This window comes from Mustela nigripes, chromosome 2, assembly GCF_022355385.1.
Source record: "Mustela nigripes isolate SB6536 chromosome 2, MUSNIG.SB6536, whole genome shotgun sequence".
Classification (NCBI taxonomy): domain Eukaryota; kingdom Metazoa; phylum Chordata; class Mammalia; order Carnivora; family Mustelidae; genus Mustela; species Mustela nigripes.
In genome coordinates, this window is record NC_081558.1 from 192,012,454 (window position 1) to 192,035,158 (window position 22,705).

A 22,705-nucleotide genomic window follows, 5' to 3' on the forward strand; every position below is an offset into this window, starting at 1 on the left:
TATGATAGACAGCTAGCATAAATGTTTTTCCATTGGGTGCATCTTCTGGAGTAGCACCAACAATAGGCCCGAGTTGTTTGTATAAATGCTAAGAATATGTTAATTGTGGCTGTCTGAAGCAGCCTGTTCTTGGTCTCATGATTAGTTACTTCGGATCATAATAATGACATACTGGTTTTTCTCACTTAAAAATATGCCTTAGAAACTAAATTATGTATATGAAAGGAGTGTTCAGACTTTGGGATTAGATAGTCCTGGGTTTTTAAATATGGGTTTTGCTTCTCACTAGCTATGCAAACTTGAATAAGGTGCTTAATTTTTCTGAACACCAGTTTGCTTTTACATAAAATAGAGATCATTGTGGGATTAAATTATTTTTTTGAAGGTACCTAGCATTTAGTATAGGTACTAAGCAGTTGTTAGTTTGTTACTTAAATGCAAATCATTTTACAAATATACAATATGTTAAGTTCCAACCTTAGCTTAAGAATTTCCCGGAAAGTATAGTCACAGAAACCATAGAGAAATAGTCTCTAAACATATACACAGCTTACTGTTTAGAGGGATCTGTTTAATTTTAAATGAAATATTTTAAAATTTGAAAAATACAAAAAGCATACTTGAAGAAAGAATCACATGTACTCCCACTACTCAAAGCTCTAATCATGTAATATATTAGTTGTTTTTTTTTTTTCATTTTATTTTTGTGTACAGGTTTGGGATTTTTTTATGTAGCTGAAGTACTACTGCATATACAGTTTTGTTTATGTATTGCCTTCTCTAATCATTTAACATGTGATATAACCATTTCCCCATGTTGAAAATTCTCTGAAAAACTTTAATGGTTGAGTGTTAATTCCATTGAGTGATTAAATTGTTATTTACCTCCCTCACTGTGTATTTGTTTTTACCTTTACCTTATTATAAATAGGCCATTAGAAATGAAATGTTCTCCATATTTCAGTTCATTTCTTTAGAATGGATTCCCCATAGTTGAATTACTGGGTTGAAAGGTAGGGGGCCGTTACTACAACATGGTTGTAGTTATATAGCTTTCTAGTCACTCTTTCATGAAAAACTACTTTTTAAAGCAATCCACTTAATGGATTTCAGGCCATTAATAAAAATATTTGTATTTTAATTCTTTTGGGAATGTTTATTAACTGAAACACTTACTAACTCCTTTCAAGTTTAGCTTTTGTTGAGGTGTTTATGTAAAAGGGCCTGACAATATTAGAAAAACATAAATACACCTGTACTTTCCTTTATTGAGTCCTCAAATTCTTTATATGGAAAATTTTTATGGTACCTTAGGATATCTAATTAGACTTGATGAATAATACAACAGGATTATTATATTCACCTAAGTTTCTTTGGTTTCTCAGTTTGCATGTATATAACTTACCAGTATTACGCTATAGAAACTCTCTGTGGTAACTGAAAATGTTTATTAAACATTATTTTTTCCTAAGTGCAACTTTTTTTTCCAAAACCCATATATTGTTTTATAAGGATCAATATACAAATACTGATCAGTTTCACAGTTGCTACTTGACTTAAATTTATATTCTCTCCTTAAGATAATACCACTTTAGATTGATTTGATTGTGAGAAGTGATTGACCACAAAGTCTAGACAGCTCTCCTAAGTTACCTGATCAAATTTCACTCTTGTGGTTAGAGACCCAGCATAATAATTCTTCTTTCATAAGCATATCTCTCTAGGTATGTATACTAGTCATATTGGGTTATTCTATTCAAATAAAAACACTTTAAAGTAGTATAATATTATTATAATACTGGTAATACTTGTCATTATAGAAAACTATTATATATGAAGTATTGGATTAGCTTATCTCTTGTGATCACAACAACTTTGCAGGTTGGTTATTTCCTCTTGAAAAGTTGAGGACTCAAAATAAGGAAACCTTTTCTAAATATGTTATGCTTAAAAGTAGCATTTCTTTTAGAAGGGGCAGTGTCAGTCTTGGCCATTAGTTTTGCTTTATTGTTTAAACTCTTTTTGCATATATACTTCTGGAAAGTCATAAAATGTTTTCATCTCTAGAATTTACATATATTTCAAATGAAATAAAGCCTTTTTAATTGCTTTTATTACAATTTTGTTTATGTCAAAACTAAAGTTTATCTTTTGCTTCAGAAAACTAAATGTGCGAACTAAAATTACTTAAGCAAGCTGCTTTCAAGCACCTTAAGTACTTGGGAAATTTGTTTGTACGTACATAGTGAATATTCTAATTATAAATTTATTCAGTAACATAAGATCTTTTTGAAATCTGGACAGTATTTTTGGATGAACCATATTAGTATCTTTGAGTGGACTTTTCTGGATTTTATACTATCTTCTACTCTTAGTGTGGAATTTGTTACCAAAGAAAAGGATGAAAAGAAAAAAATCTGATTGAATTGTTAAAAAGAGATGTCACTTCCCAGCGTCTTTTTCAGAAACAAGAATTCATCAGACATACATATAAATACATCGTACAGTGCATCATACAAGACTCTTAGAGGCTATACAGAGTGAGCTAAACACAATAGACTATGGATATAAATTGGATATAGTATTAATTCTTAGGGAGGATAGAAAAGTAAAACCATAAAAAGAAAACCTACAAACTCTCATGGGTTCAGAGGAGGTCATGTCTTGTTTCGATGGAGTTGTCAAGAAAGGATTTATAGAATGACTAGAATTAATTTACAGCTGTAATTTACAGACAGCAGTAGGAAATATAACTACCACTATTTATTATTTTTAAGGATTTGGTATCCAAAATGCTTTGTAGAAAAAAAAAAATTAGTGGTTGAGTTGTAAAAGGAAAGTTATATATCTTATGTTACTACTTAAGGCATTCACTTCTAATGTTGGTTTTGGGTGGTTTCATCTCATACTAAGCAAGTATAGGTATTTTTTAAAAACTCAGGAATCTCTTGTTCTTTTTTCTAATGTTCCTACTAATAATTTTTTTTCTACAGAAACCTGAAAATACCACAAGCCAACCACCTTCTAACCAGCAAGTTGTAGAGGTGGCGATTCCCCATGTAGGGAAATTCATGATTGAGTCAAAGGAGGGGGGTTATGATGACGAGGTACCTTTATTGTAGACCTCTGCACTGTTCCTGCTTGCCTGTGCCTGTTTAATACACGTACTTTGGGCCTGCATGCACTTTCACATTTATGTGTATTGCTGCATAACATACAGCTTGGCCACCCTGGTCTGAAATTACCTTACCAACTGCTTACAGAACTTTGAATTTCAAATGAAAATTTAAGTAGAAAGCTTATGGAATTTGTCAAAAGAATAATTTAATGTTTCTAGAGTTAATTCTTTTATGTAGACATATGATCAGTTTTTTCTAGGTTGATAGATAACAATAAGGTTTGTTTAGTTAAGTAAAAAAAAACTTTGAACATTTAAAAATAATTTCCTGTTTTACTTGAATTCTGTATTATCATAATTCGCCTACTATTTCCTGCCAAAAAGTCTTACAGCCTGATTGCAGATAGATGGTGGGTATTTTTGCTTCTGCAACCTCCATGTGAATGTGAATGGAGCGATTCATTATTATCGAATGCCTTCCAGTGCTTTATACACTGTTCTTGAGAATCCAGATGAAAATGTGCTATTGTCCTTGTACCATCAGATCCCCCCCTTTTTCTCACTTTTTTCTTGAGACTCCTACATTTGATCTTTTTTATATTTGAGGCCAGGGCCAGTAAAGCTGTTTCTGAATAGTATGGAAGACCTTGAATTCTATCATTTGTTAGTTTTTACTGGCATGGATGAGAATTTAATATATATCAAATAGTTTTTCCAAGCAACTTCATTTCAGACTTATTTTGAAGTTACAGTTAAGTGATTATGTAAGAGTTAATCATTGAAACCAGCAGTGTCACAAAGACATGAATGATTATTGTGCCAGTGTAAGAAAGCAATGGCCATAAGGAGAATAAAAAGCTGGTTTATGAGAGAGAAACTGGTCAGATAAATTTTCTGAAGCAGATATTAGGTATATTGTGACTCAGTGTATAATCAAAATTTGGGTAATAGTTTCAGTGAATCAGAGGTGTTGGATGCAATCTCTTGATTGCTCTAATAGCAAGCTTCATAGTACTCTGAGTTGTTTCATTTTGCAGGTATTTTAGAATGTGAACAGCTAAGAGTGATAAGCTATTTCAGAAACAAAGAAATGCTTAAGTATGTAATACTTAATAGCAGTACGTTGTTCCAGTTAACTATTTCATTACCATGTTGCTGCTTGAAAATTATGGAAACTGCCATGTTTTTAGTAAAAATGTTAATTTATTGACCAAGTACCTGAGTGCTTGTTTTGGGGTACGCCTTGTGGCATTTTAAAATTTAGAATTATGATTAATCATTTAATGCTGTCTTTTGTGTAAGTGCTTATGCTGTTGGCAGAGATGCATTTTGTTTTGTTTTTGTAACTGGTTGGAGTGTCAGTTTAACCGTGCATGTACCTGGGAACTTTAAGTCGTGTGGATACAGGGCTGCAGCTCACAGATGTTCAGGTCATACTGTTGTGTAAGGGTGCCCAGCCAGCAGGGCAAAGTGGAGGTGAAATTGAGCTCCTGCTGAGCTCCTCAAACCTTAAAGAGGCACTTTTTTTAAATAAAAAGAGTGTTGCTTGTTCTAGGTGGTTCTCAGAGAGCAACACTTTTTGATTGTTTGTCAAGAAGGAGGTGGCTTTTTGGAATTCTTCAGTTCAGAAGAGGGTGGTTGCCTTTTTGCGGTTTGCACAAAGGTAGCATCTAGAGCTAGCTGTGGCCCTGTACGGATGACTTTGAAAGATGCTTATATGTATATTGAACCATATCTGCCATAAAATAGGCAATGGTTAGTTTATAAGTAGTGAAAAACAAAGGACTTTTAGCTTGCATGTCAAGATGTTATTTTGGTTTTTGATACTTTTTTATGTTAACCATTCAAAAACTCTCACTTTGAATTCCTGTGGCAGATCATGATGACACCGAGCATGCAAGGTATTATCATGGCGATAGGTAAATCCTGGAGTGTGTATGACAGGTGTGGCCCTGAAGCAGGGTTCTTTAAGGTACAATTAACATTTTCATTTAATTTTTTAATGTTTTTTAAATGAAATTCTTAAAATATTTTATTTCCTTGAATTACATTTTATTTCCTATATAATTTCTCTTTTCCTATCTTAGCCATGGCCACCTGATGTTCTAAGGGTTTCTTTTATGCATGAATCTAAGAGTAATTTTTTGTTGTTGTTTTATTTTGTTTTGTTTTGGTAACCCAGATAATTCAACAACAAAAAAAAGCATTTTACCTGAGTTACCCTAATAGTTCACTTTTGGGTTGTTAGCAGAAATTTGAATTGTGTTTTTATTTGAAGGGAATAAAAGGTATTGATGAGTGAAAATAGAAACGGAGTAATTGCTTCTGGTATAGTTTGTTTTCTTCTCATTGGTAATACTGTTTGTCAGTATTACAATATATATGTATATATATATATATACATATATATATACATAGTTTTTTTGGAATTTATTTATTTGTTTGACAGAGAGATAGCACAAGTAGGCAGAGTGGCAGGCGGAGGGAGCGGGAGAAGCAGGCTTTCTGCTGAGCAGGGAGCCCAACGAGGGGCTTGATCCCAGGACTCTGGGATCAGGACCTGAGCTGAAGGCAGCCACTTAACCTACTGAGTGACCAGGCAACCCAGTATTACTATATTACTATATATATATATATATATATATATATATATATATATATACACACACACACACACACACACACACATATACATACATATATATGTATATTTAAATTTCACCATCATTTGATTTTAAACTGCTTTCTTCACTTGGCTGTTTCAAAAATGATTTGTTCATTTATTTTTATGTTTCTTACTCATTTAACGTTTTGTTCTGAATTTTTAATATCCTAGTCATTTCAAGAAATGTGAGATCATCAAGCAATTGCATTATTCCATGACCAAATCTCTTCGCCTCTAATGATGTAAAAATATTGGGGTTTGGAAGCAAACTTTCAAGAAAGAATTCTTGAGACGTCTTCGTGCAGAAAGGTGGTTTTATTAAAGCACAGGGACAGGACCTGGGGACAGGAAGAGCTGCACTGGGGTTATGAGGGGTGGCTGATTATATACTTTCAAATTGGGAAGGATTAGGGATAGCATAAATCTCTAAGGAATTTAGAAGCAAGGTTTCCAGGACCTTGAGGGGCTAGCTATTGTGAGGAAAAGGTCATTTATCACCATCTAGTAAGACCTTAGTCATGAGACCCTTCAGATGAGTATCAGTGGGCTGTAGGGTTAGAGGATGATTGCTGACGTATATCTTGGTGGGGTGTGGGGGTTAGAGATGAAGTTTCCAAAGGGATTTTTATATATTAAAGGAGACTTACAGGATCCTGGAGATCAGGCTAATGTGAAGATAAGGTTGCCTTCACCCTTAGCAGGGTGTTTTAACATCAAGGTGGTTGAGTTCTAGAGGAAGGTCACAAGCTCCTTATCTCAAGGACTTGTCAATGAGGGGGCTTTAAGTTGTAGGGAAATTTAATTTTTTTTTCTTTTGCTTTGATTCTCCATGTCATCTTATCCAGATCTTTACAATATTTTAATTATAATATATTGATCTTACATTACCAAAAACTTCAAGTTGTTTTCACTTCTCACCCCTTTGCATGTTTTTTTTTCCTTAAAAAAACAAAAAGGCTTTACTGAGATACAGTTCACTACAGTAAACTGTATGCTTTCTTTCTTGACCTTAAAAATCTCAAACTTTCCCTTAATTTTCTATACCCTGCCTCATCCAACTCAGTCTTCAAAAAGCTGCTTATTTTCATTATTTCTTTAATTCTTTAGTACTTGGGGTACTTTAGGGCTTGTGCATCGTAGCCTTATAATAGTAAATACTTTTGAACTTGTTAGAGTGACTGGCCATCTTGGTGTGCCCAAGACTGAGGAGTTTTCTGGAATATAGGATTTTAAGTGTTAAACAGATCCCAGGATGAGTTATCACCCTATTAAGTAAGAAAGGTTTAAAAACTGCTGTTATTGAAAAAAAAAAAACAAAACACAAAACTTTGTTTAAAAACTCAATTTTTCCAGGTGGCCTATATTTTCTTTTCTTAAAATACACTGAATGTATGTCTTCTGAAGTTTTCATGAATTTCTTGTGGGAAAAGTATCTGTCATTTAGAGTAACACTGTGATTTTTTTTTTCCAAGTTGGATATCTTTATGTTGAATTGGGAATTCCACATTTTTTAGATTGATACCTGCCTATATTGTAAAGAGCCAGCTAATTAGATACATCACAAACAACAGTACACCCCACCCCCACCTCCGCTGTGGTAACAGCTTCCGTTTTTTTTTTTTTTTTTTTTTTTATCTAATCCTCTTGGCATGAATTCCATATCTTTAAGTCAACACAGAATGCTTCAGTTTTTGTGATTCTTGGTTTACACATTTCCTGTTGAATTCCCTACTCGGGAATGTGAACAATGAGCTCTCCTCCTGTGCTGCTCCCCCTGCCCCGTAGTTCCCACCCTTCCATCTTTCCATCTGTCTGCGCTTGCGTGCGCGCGCGCGCACACACACACACACACACACACGTAAAATTCGTCATTTGGATTAAAACGGAATTCTCAGTTTGTATTACTATTTCTTTGTATGCTCCTCAGGATTGAGCTGAATCATAAACATTACTTTGACCTTTTTCCCCCCTCAGCTTTCGTTTCCCTTGGAGTTGTTTTATTTTTTGGTTTCCTTAGTTTTCTATATGTATTACTGATGTGCTTCTAAAGTCAGTTTAGAGAGTTTAAAAGATTTAAACAACAGAATGTGAGAGATTTAAACAAAGACTTTGTTTAAACCGACACATTCTGTTGTCGGTTTTAAATCTTCCACATTCTGGTGTCAGTTTTACCTTCTTGGGGAAATTTATTTTGGAATAGATCTCTTCTGGAATACACATCTTCTCTAAGTCTGTTATTCCAGAGCTTTGTAACCTGTTTCAGTCTGCACTGATTTTCTTTTCTTTTCTTTTTTTTTAAAATATTTTTATTTATCTATCTATCTATCTATCTATCTATCAGAGAGAGAGAGAGACAGAGAGACAGTGCACAAGCAGACAGAGGCAGAGAGAGAACCAGGCTCCCCACCGAGGAGCCCGATGTGGGACTCGATCCCAGGACCCTGGGATCATGACCTGAGCTGAAGGCAGTAGCTTAACCAACTGAGCCACCCAGGCGTCCCTGCACTGATTTTCTTAAACCCCCAGTGTATAACTAATATCTTGTGATCTTTATTCACCATTACCTAGGATGTCCTTTGTGACTTGTCTTTTATATGTTTTCCATTTTTCATATCTTTTTTCTTTTTCAGTTTACCCTCTGATTTTGAGGCAGCAGCAAATCTCTGAAGCTTATATCCATGTATATTTATTTTTACCTATCTTTAATTGAGAGGTGTATGTGTGTGTGTTTGTATTTGTATATGTATATGTATATATATGTGTATAGGTATATGTGTATATATATGTACACATACATATACACACATATAAAATCTTACATAAATATCAGTTGTTTATCATTAATGTGTTTTCAGGTATAGGTAAATGATTAGCATTTGGAAAATTCTAGCTGATAATACATAATTTAAAAAAATATGTCATTTAAAAAATTTTTAAAAATTTAAAAATGGTAGTAATAGGTACACAATGCAATCATTCAGTAATACATAGGTGTCTAAATTAAAACTAATAATGGCAGTCTCTGCCACTGCTGTGTAACCTTTCTGATTTCTTCCTTTTGTTTATGCAATCATGCATATATAGGGAATTCTTTTTCATTTTTACATTTGACTATTTATATTATTTTGTAACATATCACTCATAAATATATTGAGGGCATTCTTAAAGGCAGTATATCTACCACATTATCTTTTCTACCTTCATTTATTATATATCACCCTCTTTTTTAAAAAAAGATTTTATTTATTTATTTGACAGAGAGAGGCAGTGAGAGAGGGAACAGAAGCAAGGGGAGTGGGAGAGGGAGAAGCAGGCTTCCCACTGAGCAAGGAGCCTGATGTGGGCCTTGATCCAGGACCACAACCAGAGCCAAAGGCAGAGAGAGGCTTAACGACTGAGCCACCCAGATGCTCCTATAGTACACTCTTTATGGACATATGCACTGTTTTTTCCCATCTGCCATTTCTGTTTGAGTTAGTTGATTGTACCTTTATTTCATAAAGAAGTTTTAAAAACACTGCTTTCAAATCTTTCTCTCCTCTCTGGATTCTGGAGTTTCATTGCTATACAAAAAGTCTTCTTTGACCCAAGGTATTATAAGTTTTCAGTAGTAGTTTCTTAAAGTACTTTTCTTAGTAGATTTTTATTTTTATGAATTGAAATATACACACTATTTACTCAGCATTTTATTTGGGTTTTCTACATTCTCTATTAATAAAAATTTATTGTATTTTTCTTTTTTCTGCTATCTTCATCAGGTTTTATCTTATGCTTTTGTTAGCTTTAGTAAGTGAATTTGAAATTGATTTTAATCATTGTCAACATTCAGAATATATATACAAAACATAGTAGCTAACATGATAGCTGCTTCTGTCTTGCTGTTTCCCTAAATTAGACATAGTATACTGATAATTTTTATTTTTAGTATTCATTTTATTATATACAAAATATATGTAAAACACAGGAACTAACATATGATAGCTGTTTCTCTTACTGTTTCCCTAAATTAGATATAGTATATTTGTGATTTTTATTTTTAATATTTATGTTTTTATACATAATTATATGTAATTATATTATAGTATGATATAATATAGATACATCTATATCTCTTCTGTCCCATTACCAAAAAATATCTTTAGTGGTTTATTTTGTATTAGCTTTTTGATTATAAGAAGTTTTTCAACTCTCTGCCTGTTTCTAAAAATGGACTTCCATTTATATTATGGTTAGATCAGTTTTTTAAATGTTGTATATGTTTGCTGGTGGTAAACCATGTGATGAATGTTGGTTTTTACAATAAAAATATAAATTAGAGAATGAAACTTATATCTGGGAGAGTGGACTTTCTGAGATTTAACCTCTTTATTAGGGAGAGTCATCAACTCACTCTCAGATACAATAGTAACCCCAGGCCCTCACACATGGGAGTCTGCTCCCTGTAAACACACAGTATGAGCTGGAAGAATAAGCGAGGAAAGATGCTTACCTGCGTTCTTTTCCCAGTTGATGATGTTGTGGTCAGTTTCCACTGTTAACAGAAAATTCCCAAATTCTCGTGGTTTAAAGAGAGAAGCTTTTGTCATGTAAAGATGAAATTTAGAGAAAGGCAGTACAAGACTGATATGACAAGCAAATATAAAAGCCAGAAGGAAAGTATTCACAAAGTACTTGTTACTCTATGTTTGTGGCAGAGGGAGGGTCATACCATAATTATAATCATGGGATTTGTATACTTTATTTACTCTGAAAGACATTAAAATGTTTTTGTTTGTTTGTTTGCTTCTGTTTTTGTTTTGGGGGGAGGGGCCTATACCTATTAAAGTGTCCTTAGGATTTTAATGAAGTATGAACACCTCTGTATTCATGAGACTTCTTCTTGGTGGTCCAGCAGTTGTTTCTAGTTGACATAACTTTTTTGGACTTTTAAAATGCCTTAAAAAAAAAAGATTTTATTATTTGACACAGAGAGAGAGATCACAAGTAGGCAGAGAGGCAGGCAGAGAGAGGGGGAAGCAGGCTCCCCGCTGAGTAGAGAGCCTGAAGTGGGGCTCTATCCCAAGACCCTGGGATCATGACCTGAGCGGAAGGCAGAGGCTTAACCCACTGAGGCACCCAGGTGCTCCTAAAATGCCTATTTTTATTACGCTTTTGTTTATTCAAAAGTTGTAAAAGTATATTTATGACAGCATAAAACATGCCAAACAGTGCAGCCCATGAGTGAGCAGCTCCATCAACGACCAGCGTGAACATGTCTGTGTAACTCCCAGTCGGGCCTGGAACATACGGTACTTCAGAAGCTGTGCTTGTTTCTTCTTCCTGTCGCTTACTGCATTCTTCCACCACCCCAAAGAAGACATTCACTGGACCTCTAACAGCATAAGAAAGTGTTCTTATATTTTATACACTTGGAATCTTTCACTATAGGTCCTTGTTTTGTCTGGCTGCTTTTACTCAACACGTTTGAAACTTTAGCTGTTTATTGGATATAGTTGTAGTTCATTCTCAAGGTATTCCATTGTGACTATTCTGTAATTGTCTTCCCGTTTCCTTGATGGGCATATCAAGACATGTTTACTATTGCTGATATCTGGGCACTGTCCTCAATTGCATGTATATTTTATAATTTTACTTTATTAATGATCTTATACCTTTCTTGTTTAATTTATTCCTATGCATATAAAAAAAGTTTGTTTTTATGAATTGAGGCACTTATTCCTACTTATTCTACCAAGTTACAGGTAGGGTAGATAGTGGGAGAGCTAATTAATTTATTTTTTATTTTTTAAATTTTTATTTATTTATATTGAATCCAGTTACCTTATTGGGCTCTTATTTTTTTAGTTGATTCATGTCATTATTTCAGTACACTGACTCTGAATAATTATCTCATAATTGGGATAATTTCCATCATACTTGTTATTTCATTTCTGCTTTTTATTATGTTAACCAGACTTCAGAATATAGTTAAATATGAAAATAATTTTTTTAATTTTTTTTTATATTTTATTTATTTATTCGACAGAGAGAGATTACAAGTAGACAGAGAGGCAGGCAGAGAGAGAGAGAGGGAAGCAGGCTCCCTGCTGAGCAGAGAGCCCGATACGGGACTCGATCCCAGGACCCTGAGATCATGACCTGAGCCGAAGGCAGCGGCTTAACCCACTGAGCCACCCAGGCGCCCCTGAAAATAATTTTAATGGTTATGTCTCTAGTGTTCTATTTTCAAGTATGATGTATAGTATTTTTTTATAGATTTCCCTTTACAATTTTAAAAACTTTCTCAAATTCATAGTTAAAAGAGTTTCTTCTGAAAGATTGTAATCTTTAACCCATAGAATGTAAAGATTTTAACATTGACCCTCCCTTTTTTAAACATTGTAAACACTGTTTCTATATATTCTTTTGTATACAATGTAGTTTATCAAAAATGGATGAGTGTTGGCTCTATGTTCATAGATAATTTGATCCCCAATTTCCTTTTTTATATTTGTCAATATTTTATATTCAGATTATGCTGGCCATGGTAATCATTAAGGAGGCTTTTCCCTTTTCTCAGACTTTGGAGTAGTGTAGATGAAGAAATTATTTGGTCCTTGAAGAATTAACCGTACAGCTCTAAAACAAAGTGGGCCTGATTCCATTATTGGGTACAGATCTTGAGCAACCTTTTCAGTTCTTCTGTAACTTTACTGGGTCTCTTCAAAGACTTGGTAGTTTTTGTACCTTTTAAAGCAATTCTGTTAATTCATTTTCCTAGATGATCATCTGTTTAATTAAAAACTTATAGTTTATTGGCATAAAGTTATATGTATCACTTTTTAAACAAATTGTAAAGCTCATTTTGTTGTTCTTGTTGTTGTATTTTTGTCACCTTTCTGATATGTGGTGGTGAGTTTTCTCCCATACGTTGGTTTTCTATCAGCTTTTTGGAAAGAATAATTTGGGGTCTTTTTTATCTAATTGCCACATTATTTTATTTTTCTACCTTTTTTTTCTTTCCTCTCCTCTTCTCCCTCCTCGCTTCTTGAAATGCACTTTTTCTCTATTGGTTAAATTGGAAGTTTCCTATGTCTTTAGGTTTTGATATCCTATGATCCCAATTTTAATATGATTTTGATTCTTTTGGCCCAAGAATAATTTAAGACAGTATTATTTTAATTCCTAAGAGTTTAGTTTGGGAGTTGTCTTTATTTTTAATTCCTGTATGTATTGCACTGTTTTCAAATCATATTGCTTATATGATGACAAGTCCCCTGGGATTTGAAGTAGGTTTTCTTCTGTCTTTTGGTACACTGCCAGTTTTTTTTGCTTGTTTGTTTAAATAGCCTATAAAAACACTTAATTTATATGCACACTCACACATACATACACACTCTCTGTGAAGTCAACAGATCTTATTTCAGAGATAAGAGCATTAAGACTTGGAGAAGTTTGTGATTTAATTTATATCACAATTAACAAATAGTATACCTCACTCTCTGATTCTTAGTCTGATTTTCCCTTAGACCTTTCTGTCTCCAGAATATATTGTATGTTTATATATTTGGTATCTTCTGTTGTATGTATATAGTTATAGCAAAATAAAGTCTGTTAAAATTACAGATTTAGAGTATGATTTTGTATTATGATTTGGAAAGGTAGAAAAAAGTCTAGGTACAATCATTTGGATCTTTGCAACTGAAGATTTCAAAAGAGAAAGAAACTAGTCTTATTGAATGGGTCATCTACAGATAGATGGGGAACAGACAAGAAAGGACATCATGTATTAGGAGAACTTAAGGAATAAGGGCACGAGTGCATCTGTGGGGAGACAATTCTGACCTAAGTGGAAGGAAGTCTTTGTTGAAGAGTCATAGGAAGTAAGACAGAATAGGTAACTTTGGACCTGAATAGTAGGACCAGGTTAAAGGTCTGGTGAAAGAGACTTTTAAAAATGAATTGCGAAGCAGTTCCATCACCTACCTGATGACTAGTATTATATTTCATTCTGTAAATGTTTGGTGGTTTCTTTGCACTATCTGTGGTAGTTAACTTAAATAATTACCTTCATAGGCAGCCAGAGTATGGAAAGGACAAACACAGTTCTGCAGCAAGATTCTGAGGAAGTTGTATGAATTAACTGACAACTCAGCAGTGTTAACTTTGCTTGTAATGATAGTGAATAACTTGGCTAGATATAGTGGCGTGGAACATCTGTTGAAATTTTGAAGGAATAGATATGATTGCAGTATATTTTAAACATCAGAGAGCTTTTTTAGAAGGACGTTCATAAATAAAAATAATTATAAAAAATAATTTGTGCTGGTGAAAACGTACTTTTTATGTGTTTGAAAAATCGCTTGTAGAAATTTAAACGTGCATTTTTACCTCTACTTGTTTAAATATAGATTTTAACTTTGGCGTTTACTTGTGCAAATTGGGAGAATCTTAAATAGAACAAAATTAAGGGATAAACATAATTTTAGAATAAAAGAGGGATATGTATTCCAGCTTGCTAATAGAGACCTCTTTGCTCTTTAGGAAAAATATACAATCTCTCTTTTGAATGTAGGTAAAAAAAAAAAATGTAACCATTTAGTGTTATAATTTCTTATCTCTAAACCTACAGTATTACTTTAAGAGGCTCAATACGAATTTATTTTATTTTGGTCATACTAATTTTGGCCAAAAGGATGATACCTTGAAATATTTAAATATTCAAAAGAATTTGGAATGGTTTATGACAGTCATTGCCTGAAGACTATAATAAGGAAGAACACTTACTGATTTTTTTTTTGTTTTATATTTATTCTCAAATTTAGTATAGTTTGGTTATTAAATGAATATGTGCGCCCTTTTTTTTTCAAATTGGGAAAATGGGAAGATTTTAGAGTTCTAAGCAAAGCTTATGTATGCTAATTAGGTATACATTGAAGTGAGCCTATGATCCTACATGTCAAAATATAGTTTTCATGGCTATTTTTAACAACAGCATGTATGACCAAAAAAGGAGAACTCTATTTATTTTAGCTATAAGGTAATAATTCTGTTTATAGTGCTAACTTATAGAAAGGACTTATTAGCCTTCTCTTTAATGAAATATAAAAGCATATAACTAGTATGTTTCATTTAGTGCTTGTCAGTTACATTTTCTCCCTTCTATAAAATATATCAAGGTATCTGTTTTGCCAGGAATTGCTTAGGAAAGGGATACTTCTTAAAAAAGTAAAAACAAAAAAATCTTTCTAATAGAATTGATTTTTTTGTAACTTATTTTGCTTGTGGCCCCAAAATTTTTATGGTTAATAGAGCTAGGATTTAGATAGAAGTCCAGTATAAATGATTATTATGAAAAGTATTTTTAATTATATAAGTTATTTGTATACAGCAGTATTTGATAGATAACCCTACATTTATCTCTTTATGAGCTAATATTTTCCAAATGGTTTGCTCACATGTAGAAACATGTATCAGTATTGTTTCCTGTTATAATTAGTTATAAATTCTGAGATGTCCTGTTTATAAAGAAAAAGGAAGTTCAAGCACAAGGTGATAATAATGATAATATTAATTAATTCTTACACATATAAAATTCAAATATTTTTGAAGCAACAAGGGATTCATTCTGTGATCCTTACAGTCTCAGGACTTACTTAGACTCTTTTAAAAGGTAATTATAGTGGTATTATTATGCATATAAGAGCCAGCTTTTCTTTCAGATATGGGTATTCTAGGAAGCTGTATTTCAACTCGAAAATTTGGAATATTCAAAATACACATGAAACTGATACTGGAAAGCATAGTATAAGAGGTTTCTCAGTCTTAGGATATTTCTGAGTAGACTGACCAGACTGATAAGTTTTACGAAAGTATTCACATAGTACGCTTAGGTCTGTTGTTTAGTTTACTGCTTCTCTACATGAAAACAAAAAACACTACAGTGAAGGGATAAGGAAGTACACATATGGTCAGTTTTAGAAAATCCTTTTAAACTATGGAATATGGGGCAGTATTTTTAGATGTACTACCTTGTTTGTTATACTTTAAAAGAAAAAAATGTATCTGAACACAAGAATAATTAAAGCTGTAATATCGAAGGATTTTAATTATTATAATTAACCAAAATTGACATTTTGTTACATTTTCTAGGCAATTAAGTTGGAGTATTCAAGATTGGTTAAGTTGGCCCAAGAAGATACCCCACCAGAAACAGATTATCGTTTACATCATGTAGTGGTCTATTTCATCCAGAACCAAGCACCAAAGAAAATCATTGAGAAAACATTGCTAGAACAATTTGGAGATAGGAATTTGAGTTTTGATGAAAGGTAATTTAAAAATGTGAAATAATGAACTCATGTGCTCAAATTATCTTTTTAAAATAGTTTTCTTTGCAGTTTTTTTAATGTTTCTTTTAACCTAGATGAAGACAGTAAATAGAGCACAAAATTTGACTTCACTTAATTTGTACAGTTGCTTTGTGATTTTCTTGGAGTTTATAGTCTGAGCAATTTAAAAGTTTGAGCATTTATTTATTTATTTATTGCTTTAGTGTGTGTAATTATTGACCAAGGTACTGAGCTAAGCAATATAAAGATGCACAGGAGAATATAATATAATTACTGCCCTTTGGGAACTCAGTATTTTAGAGAAATAAAGAATTTCTCAGTCTCTACTGTATATTTGAGTCAGATAGTTCTTTATTGTGGGGGTATCCTATAATGTATAGGATATTTGGCAGTGTTCCTGACCTCTACCTGCTAAATGCTGGTAGCACCTCCCACAAGCCGTGACAACCCAAAGTGTCTCCAGGTATTGCCAAATAATCTCTTTGAGGAGCAAAATTACCTTGTTTGGGAATCTCTAGAGAAAAGTATTTAATTGTAGATGCAAATAAAATAGTTTAATACCCTCTGATATCAAGAGAAGTCTTAAAATGGTTGAATTATACTTCATCCTTGAACAGTGTGGAGATTAGTGGAGATTGACTCTCTGTGCAATCAAAAATCTACACATAAAGTGTATAATTTTTGACTCCCCCAGAACCTAACCGCTAATAATCTCCTGTTGACTGGAAGCCTCTGAATATGTAAAGTCAATAAATACATATTTTGTATGTTATATATATTATATACTGTATTCTTATAATAAAGTAAGCTGAAGAAAAGGAAAATGTTACTAAAATTATAAGGAAAAACACAATACTGTAAAAAAAAATCTGTGTGTAAGTGTATCCTCAAAACCCATGTTGTTAAAGGATCTGCTATATTTTGGTTTATGCAAAAATGTTTTCCCATAGAAATTTGTATAAAATCCCTAGAAGTTTTTTATTTTTTAGTAATATTAGAAAATTAAAATATAATCTAGTTAAAATGAATTCCATTAAAGAAATTTAGGCCTTGGGTAAAGATCCAAGTATTGGATGTTATTTTTAGAATACAGAAACATTTATGTTATCTTGGAGTTCATTGTAGTCCATTTTAATCCTGAAATAAATGATTATCCCTTCATGATTATCTCAAAATTAAAAATACGTATAGCAGAGGAGAATATATGGAAATAAAGCATTCAGGATTAAATTCCTGCTTTACCATGTGTCTGCTGTGAAATTTCACATTAAGTGAGATAATACAAGTAAATGGCTTCAACAGTATTTGATAGGCAATACAGTGCTCAGTGACTGTTAGCTCTTACTATTTTATTAGTAGTAGTGGGAGCATCACTTATTTTACATATTACCCCACCACAAATCACTCAGAAATATGACTGATTATGACTCTTACTATTTGGGTTGTTGGTACACCATGTTCCAATGAATATGGAGAAAATATTGGTGGGGTAATCACATTGACTTTTCACTCTTTTTGCGGTTTTTGTCCTGGGGATGGAAATTGGTCAAATTGTTTAATAGTTTAATTTCTCTTATACTTGAAAGACAAAGTGAGATCCATGTGATAACTAAATATATTCTGCGGAGATTTCTTTAATAATGATTCTATGCATAAGAAAGTCTCTTTTACCTGAAATGATAGCCACATTTTGGATTCTTTTTTTGCTATTTATGAATACTGCCATTTGAAAGGGGAAAATGAGATTTAATGTTTCTTAGGCTTGCATAGATATACATCATAAAAAAAACATTTCATTTTTTCTTATGCAATATGTATTGATAGAATGTAATTCAAACACCATATATAAATATAACATCATAAATTTGAGTTAAAACTATTGATGCTGTCTTCTTTATGTGCTTTGTAACTATCCAACATTGATCTAAAAACCATTTTCAATTAAAGTTACTTGGGAGTTGCTTCCTCAAAAAAGTGTTGCTTAGTGACAATGGATTTTATTTTCATATGTGTTGGGTAGTTTAGTTTTATGTCACATATTTTTCAGTTTTTATGAATTTTGCTTTTGATTTAGGAATGCATTTCTTTTATTTGAAGGTGTCACAACATAATGAAAGTTGCTCAAGCCAAACTTGAAATGATAAAACCTGAAGAAGTGAATTTGGAAGAATATGAGGTAATGTGCCCTTTGAGAGGTTCAACTGTAGATTGAGGAATTCTGTAGTTCACTGATCTTCCTTTTGTTTCAGCACAGCTGAGCACAGGAGACAATAAGTTATAGAGAGGGTAAAGTAACCGGCCCAGAATTTTCACAGCTAGCAAATTATAGCATGGTTAACACAGCCTGCATCCTTTTTTAAAAAATTTCACAGAACCTGCATTCTCAAATGAAGCCATGCTGTACTTTTTCCTTTCTTGGCCTCATCAGACATTTTGGGGAGGAAGTTGCAAACTTGCCTTAATCGTTATATGCCAATACATCGGTCATTATTGGACACTGTTGTACATGTGAAAGAGAGAGCATGCATGAATGCTCATATCATGCTTATGGTAATTTTGTACACAAAATTCTCTTTGTGAACTTTGGCTTTAAAATTAGTATTTTTTTAAATTTATCAATTCAAATACCTAGTTTTCTTTCAGACTTTTAAATATAACTTTATATATTGTCTTTTTTTTACTTTTTAAAAAACTTTTTAATTTGTTTATTTGTTAGAGCAAGCAAGAGCTCTCAAGTAGGGGGAGAAGTAAGGGACTGGATCCCAACACCCTGGGATCATGACCCAAGCTGAAGGCAGACGCTTAGCCATCTAAGCCCAGGTGTCCCAACACATTGTCTTTTTAAATTTATGAATCTAGTAAATTTTAAGTTGATTTCATAGTGTTTTTGATTAATGTTTGGTCTTATTTATAAACTTAATTATTCTAGTTTCCCTTAAACAGTTATTGTAATTCACCATATTAACATATACAAAAAATACTCATTTTTGATGAAAATCCTTAGCTAACCTAGAATACAAGGTGCATCAACTTTAATCTCCTAAAGAGTGTCTCAAAAAACAGCAAAGCTAGGAAATATATAGAATTGTGGGCATTGTAATCAGGAAAGATGGGGATGTCTGCAACCACTTTATTCAGAATTGTTCTGGAAATTCCAAGTGGGTAGCAAGTCAACAAAAATGAGCAAAAAGTAAACATTGGATAAAAGAAGTAAAGTTATTGTTTGGAGATTTTGTACCTACGAAATACAAACAAAGTCTACAGATAAATTAATTAGAAATAACAAGAGAGCTTTGCAACATGTAAAACCTGCCAAACACCAGTTTTTGTTCCATTAACCAACCCAGCAGCAGATAATCAGAAAGTGAAATTTTAAAAAATGACATCATTTATAATAGCATCAAGAAGTGTGCAGTAACTAGAAATAAATCTAGCAAAAGATGGCATGACTTTAGGAGCTGTTAACAGAAGACCTGAATAAATGGTTATACATACTATGTTTGGATAAGTTGGTATTGTAAAGATGCCATTTTACCCCAGAGTAGTTGGTTCTGTGTAGTCGCTATCAAACTTTTAGCAAGTTGTCAGATGGAGGTTGATTTGCTGATTTCAGAAACTTTATGAGGTGGTGGAGGGGGGGTGCCTGGTTGGCTCAGTCAGTGGATGTGCAGCTCTTAACCTTGGGGTCATGAGTTTGAACCCCACACTGGGTATAAAAATTACTTAAGTAAAACTTTAAAAAATTTATGAAATGTAAACATCTGCGTCTAACTCAGACATTCTTGAAGAACAAGGTAGGAAAGCTTATTTTAGAAACCAGGAGGAGTTACCATTCTTTACCATTATGCTTTAAGGGTAGGTAATTTAGAACAATATAGCAGAATGAAAAATCTGAGAATATTTATGCACAAATAAATGTACACATGATATATGCCAGAGATGACAAGCAAGGGGGTTCCTCACTCTGTTTGTCCCCAAGATTCAAATCAAATATGGTCTTGATTTTTAATTACGATTTGACTCTGCAGTCTCTCCCCAGGGTTGCTTCATCCAATTGGATTCAACGTATTTTTGTTCTGAGCACTCCTCATATTCTAACTGTAGAACCATAAAATCTTACACATATTTACATGACACGTTTTTGAATCCTATGTGTCCTACATATCTCTGTCTCGTGCTGAGTCCTGGCTCACCAAACCTTGGCCCATAGACCAAATTTAGCCCACCACCAGTTTTTATAAAACAGTTTTATTGGAACACAGCTATTTGTTTTACATATTGGGTATGAGTGTTTTGTCACTACATCTCAGAGTTGAATAGTGACAAGAGACTGCATGGCCTGCAAAGCCTAAAACACTTCTTGGCTGGGGCTTCTCAGAAAAAGCTTACTCCAACTTCTCAGGCAAAGCTAATGACAATAGAGTGGCAGTTTGAATACTTTTCCAGAAAAGCTAACTTTAATTACTCATTTAAATCCTGTATTGAATTTAGTTTTGGTTTTCCTTGAAATAGTGTTTGTTTTTGTTTGTTTGTTTTTCTCTTAGTAAGTTAAAGGGAAGTCCTGATTTTGGTCAGTTCTGAATTGTTGAGTCCTATTACATGTGTAATGATTGGGTTTTTGGAGGGAGGGCAGTTGAAATGTGATCTGCTTCTATTCTTTTCGCCATATGTCAGATGAAGAAACTATTCAGCTACCATATTTAAAATAAAATTTAACATAAACTTGTTAAAATTAAAAGGTTAAATAAGTTTATTATAACATTTTTCTTTTAGTTCCCTAACATTTTTCATCATATAATAGTCTTCAGTATTCATTGTTAGAGTAGTAACTTCATTTACCTCTCACATCTAGTGTGATGTACATCTATAATAATAATAATATACCATTGTACAAAAGAATTTTTGAGAGATAGAAAACATGATAGATTATCTTGCATTTGTATTTCTGCTGTAGTGAATCATTATTCTTCATTAATTTCTATTATTATACTAATGAAGTAATCTTATGTATCAAAATTGAAAGTCTTGATTTAGGTCTAGTTTACCTTAATTTTGAATTCTTTGATACTGTTAATTTGAATAGTTGTGGGAACAGTGCATTACTTTAAGAACAGTTTTCAATGTGGCTTTAATATCCTACTCTGCATTCTTTTAAAAATTTTTTTCACCTACAGGAGTGGCATCAGGATTATAGGAAATTCAGGGAAACAACCATGTATCTCATAACTGGGCTAGAGAATTTTCAAAAAGAAAGGTAAGGCATAGTGGTCAGATACTATTTTTGTACTTAATTCTATTTGGATATAACCTTGTCTATAGATAATATTTTATTTACAATACATATTTTTTATAAACTTTTAATATTATGTTTTAAATTTATAGAGAAGTTGTATAGTTAGTACAGAGAGTTCCTCTATACCCTGTATATTTTCCATTTTCAGTTAAATCTGTAAGGTTGGCATTAGTCTTTCTATCAGCCCTTAAATACTATAGTTGAAATTTAGGATGCAGTAGGATTAGATTGAAGCCAAGAACTTTTCTGGGGACCAAAGAAGCTTGTGGCCCAACACTAGGAATTCTTGTATTCCCTACATTTGCCTTCAGTCTCCAGCTTTTTCATATTCTTCCTGAGTCTAATCTTGACTTCAGAGCAGAAATAGTGTTTTAATCTCCTTGTCCAAGCTTGCAGTTACTGTAAAAATATCACTGTAGAGAATTGATCACTGGTCTTCTGAGTATTGTGACTGCAAACACATTTTAGATAATTTTTCATTTAAATTACAAAAGGTTTTAAAAGAATTTCTACTTATTAAACTATATTATTATTTACTTTTAAATGTTATTACGAAAAGATGCATATTGACTTATCTACACATTATTTACTAGTTTGTGTTTACATGTTGTTCACATATTTCTTAATTCATTCTTTAATATGAATGTACTTGACCAGTGATTTTTTTTTAGAAGTGCTATATTTTAAATATTCTCTAACAGTGCATTCAAGTAAAAGGGTTGTTGAATTCCTTTTCTTGTTTTGTAGGGAGTATAGGAAACCTCTGCTGAGACGTTAATGCAGTTTTGATTTAAATGACAGCACAGGCTATTCTAGAGCTTTGCTGGCTATCCTCGTTGCCACCGGCAACATGTGACGGTTTAAACTTAATGAAGAACTTTAAAACTAAAAGTTCAGTTTCTCAGTCACAGCATCCACATTTTGAATGTTTGGCTCCAGTATTGGCCAGCATGGACATAGCACTCCCTGTAGAAAGTTCTGTCAGACCGTGCTGCTGTGTTTGTGGGACAGTGCACAGTGCCATCCCTTGTATGCTAACCAAATTTTTAGAAGTTACCCGGAATTGAAAAATAGTGTTAATACTTGGATACAAATTATTAAAGTCCTAGTCCTTGTGTAATTTATTTATTTTAATTTAAATTGCATTAACACACAGTGCAATATTGGCTTCTAGAATAGAATTCAGCAATTCATCGCTTATATACGACACCCAGTGCTCGTCACAAATACTGTGTAATTTATAAGAGAATTCACTTTGGTTACTGAAATGGAAAAGTATTTTGATTAATCAGTAGCTC

At 32.8% G+C, this 22,705-nt stretch overlaps 1 protein-coding gene across 2 annotated transcripts in view; it reads left to right on the top strand.

The window, feature by feature from the left end:
- The window catches only part of USP25 (ubiquitin specific peptidase 25), a 132,532-nt gene that overhangs the window by 103,906 nt on the left and 5,921 nt on the right, over positions 1-22,705 (top strand). Inside the window, exons 19-23 of one of the 2 annotated variants that reach the window (XM_059392170.1) lie at positions 2,994-3,107; positions 4,995-5,090; positions 15,915-16,093; positions 18,212-18,290; positions 21,289-21,368. In XM_059392170.1, coding sequence (XP_059248153.1) covers positions 2,994-3,107; positions 4,995-5,090; positions 15,915-16,093; positions 18,212-18,290; positions 21,289-21,368 — 548 coding nt within the window. The remainder of the gene's footprint in view (positions 1-2,993; positions 3,108-4,994; positions 5,091-15,914; positions 16,094-18,211; positions 18,291-21,288; positions 21,369-22,705) is intronic. The other variant, XM_059392171.1, reaches the window with a different exon arrangement.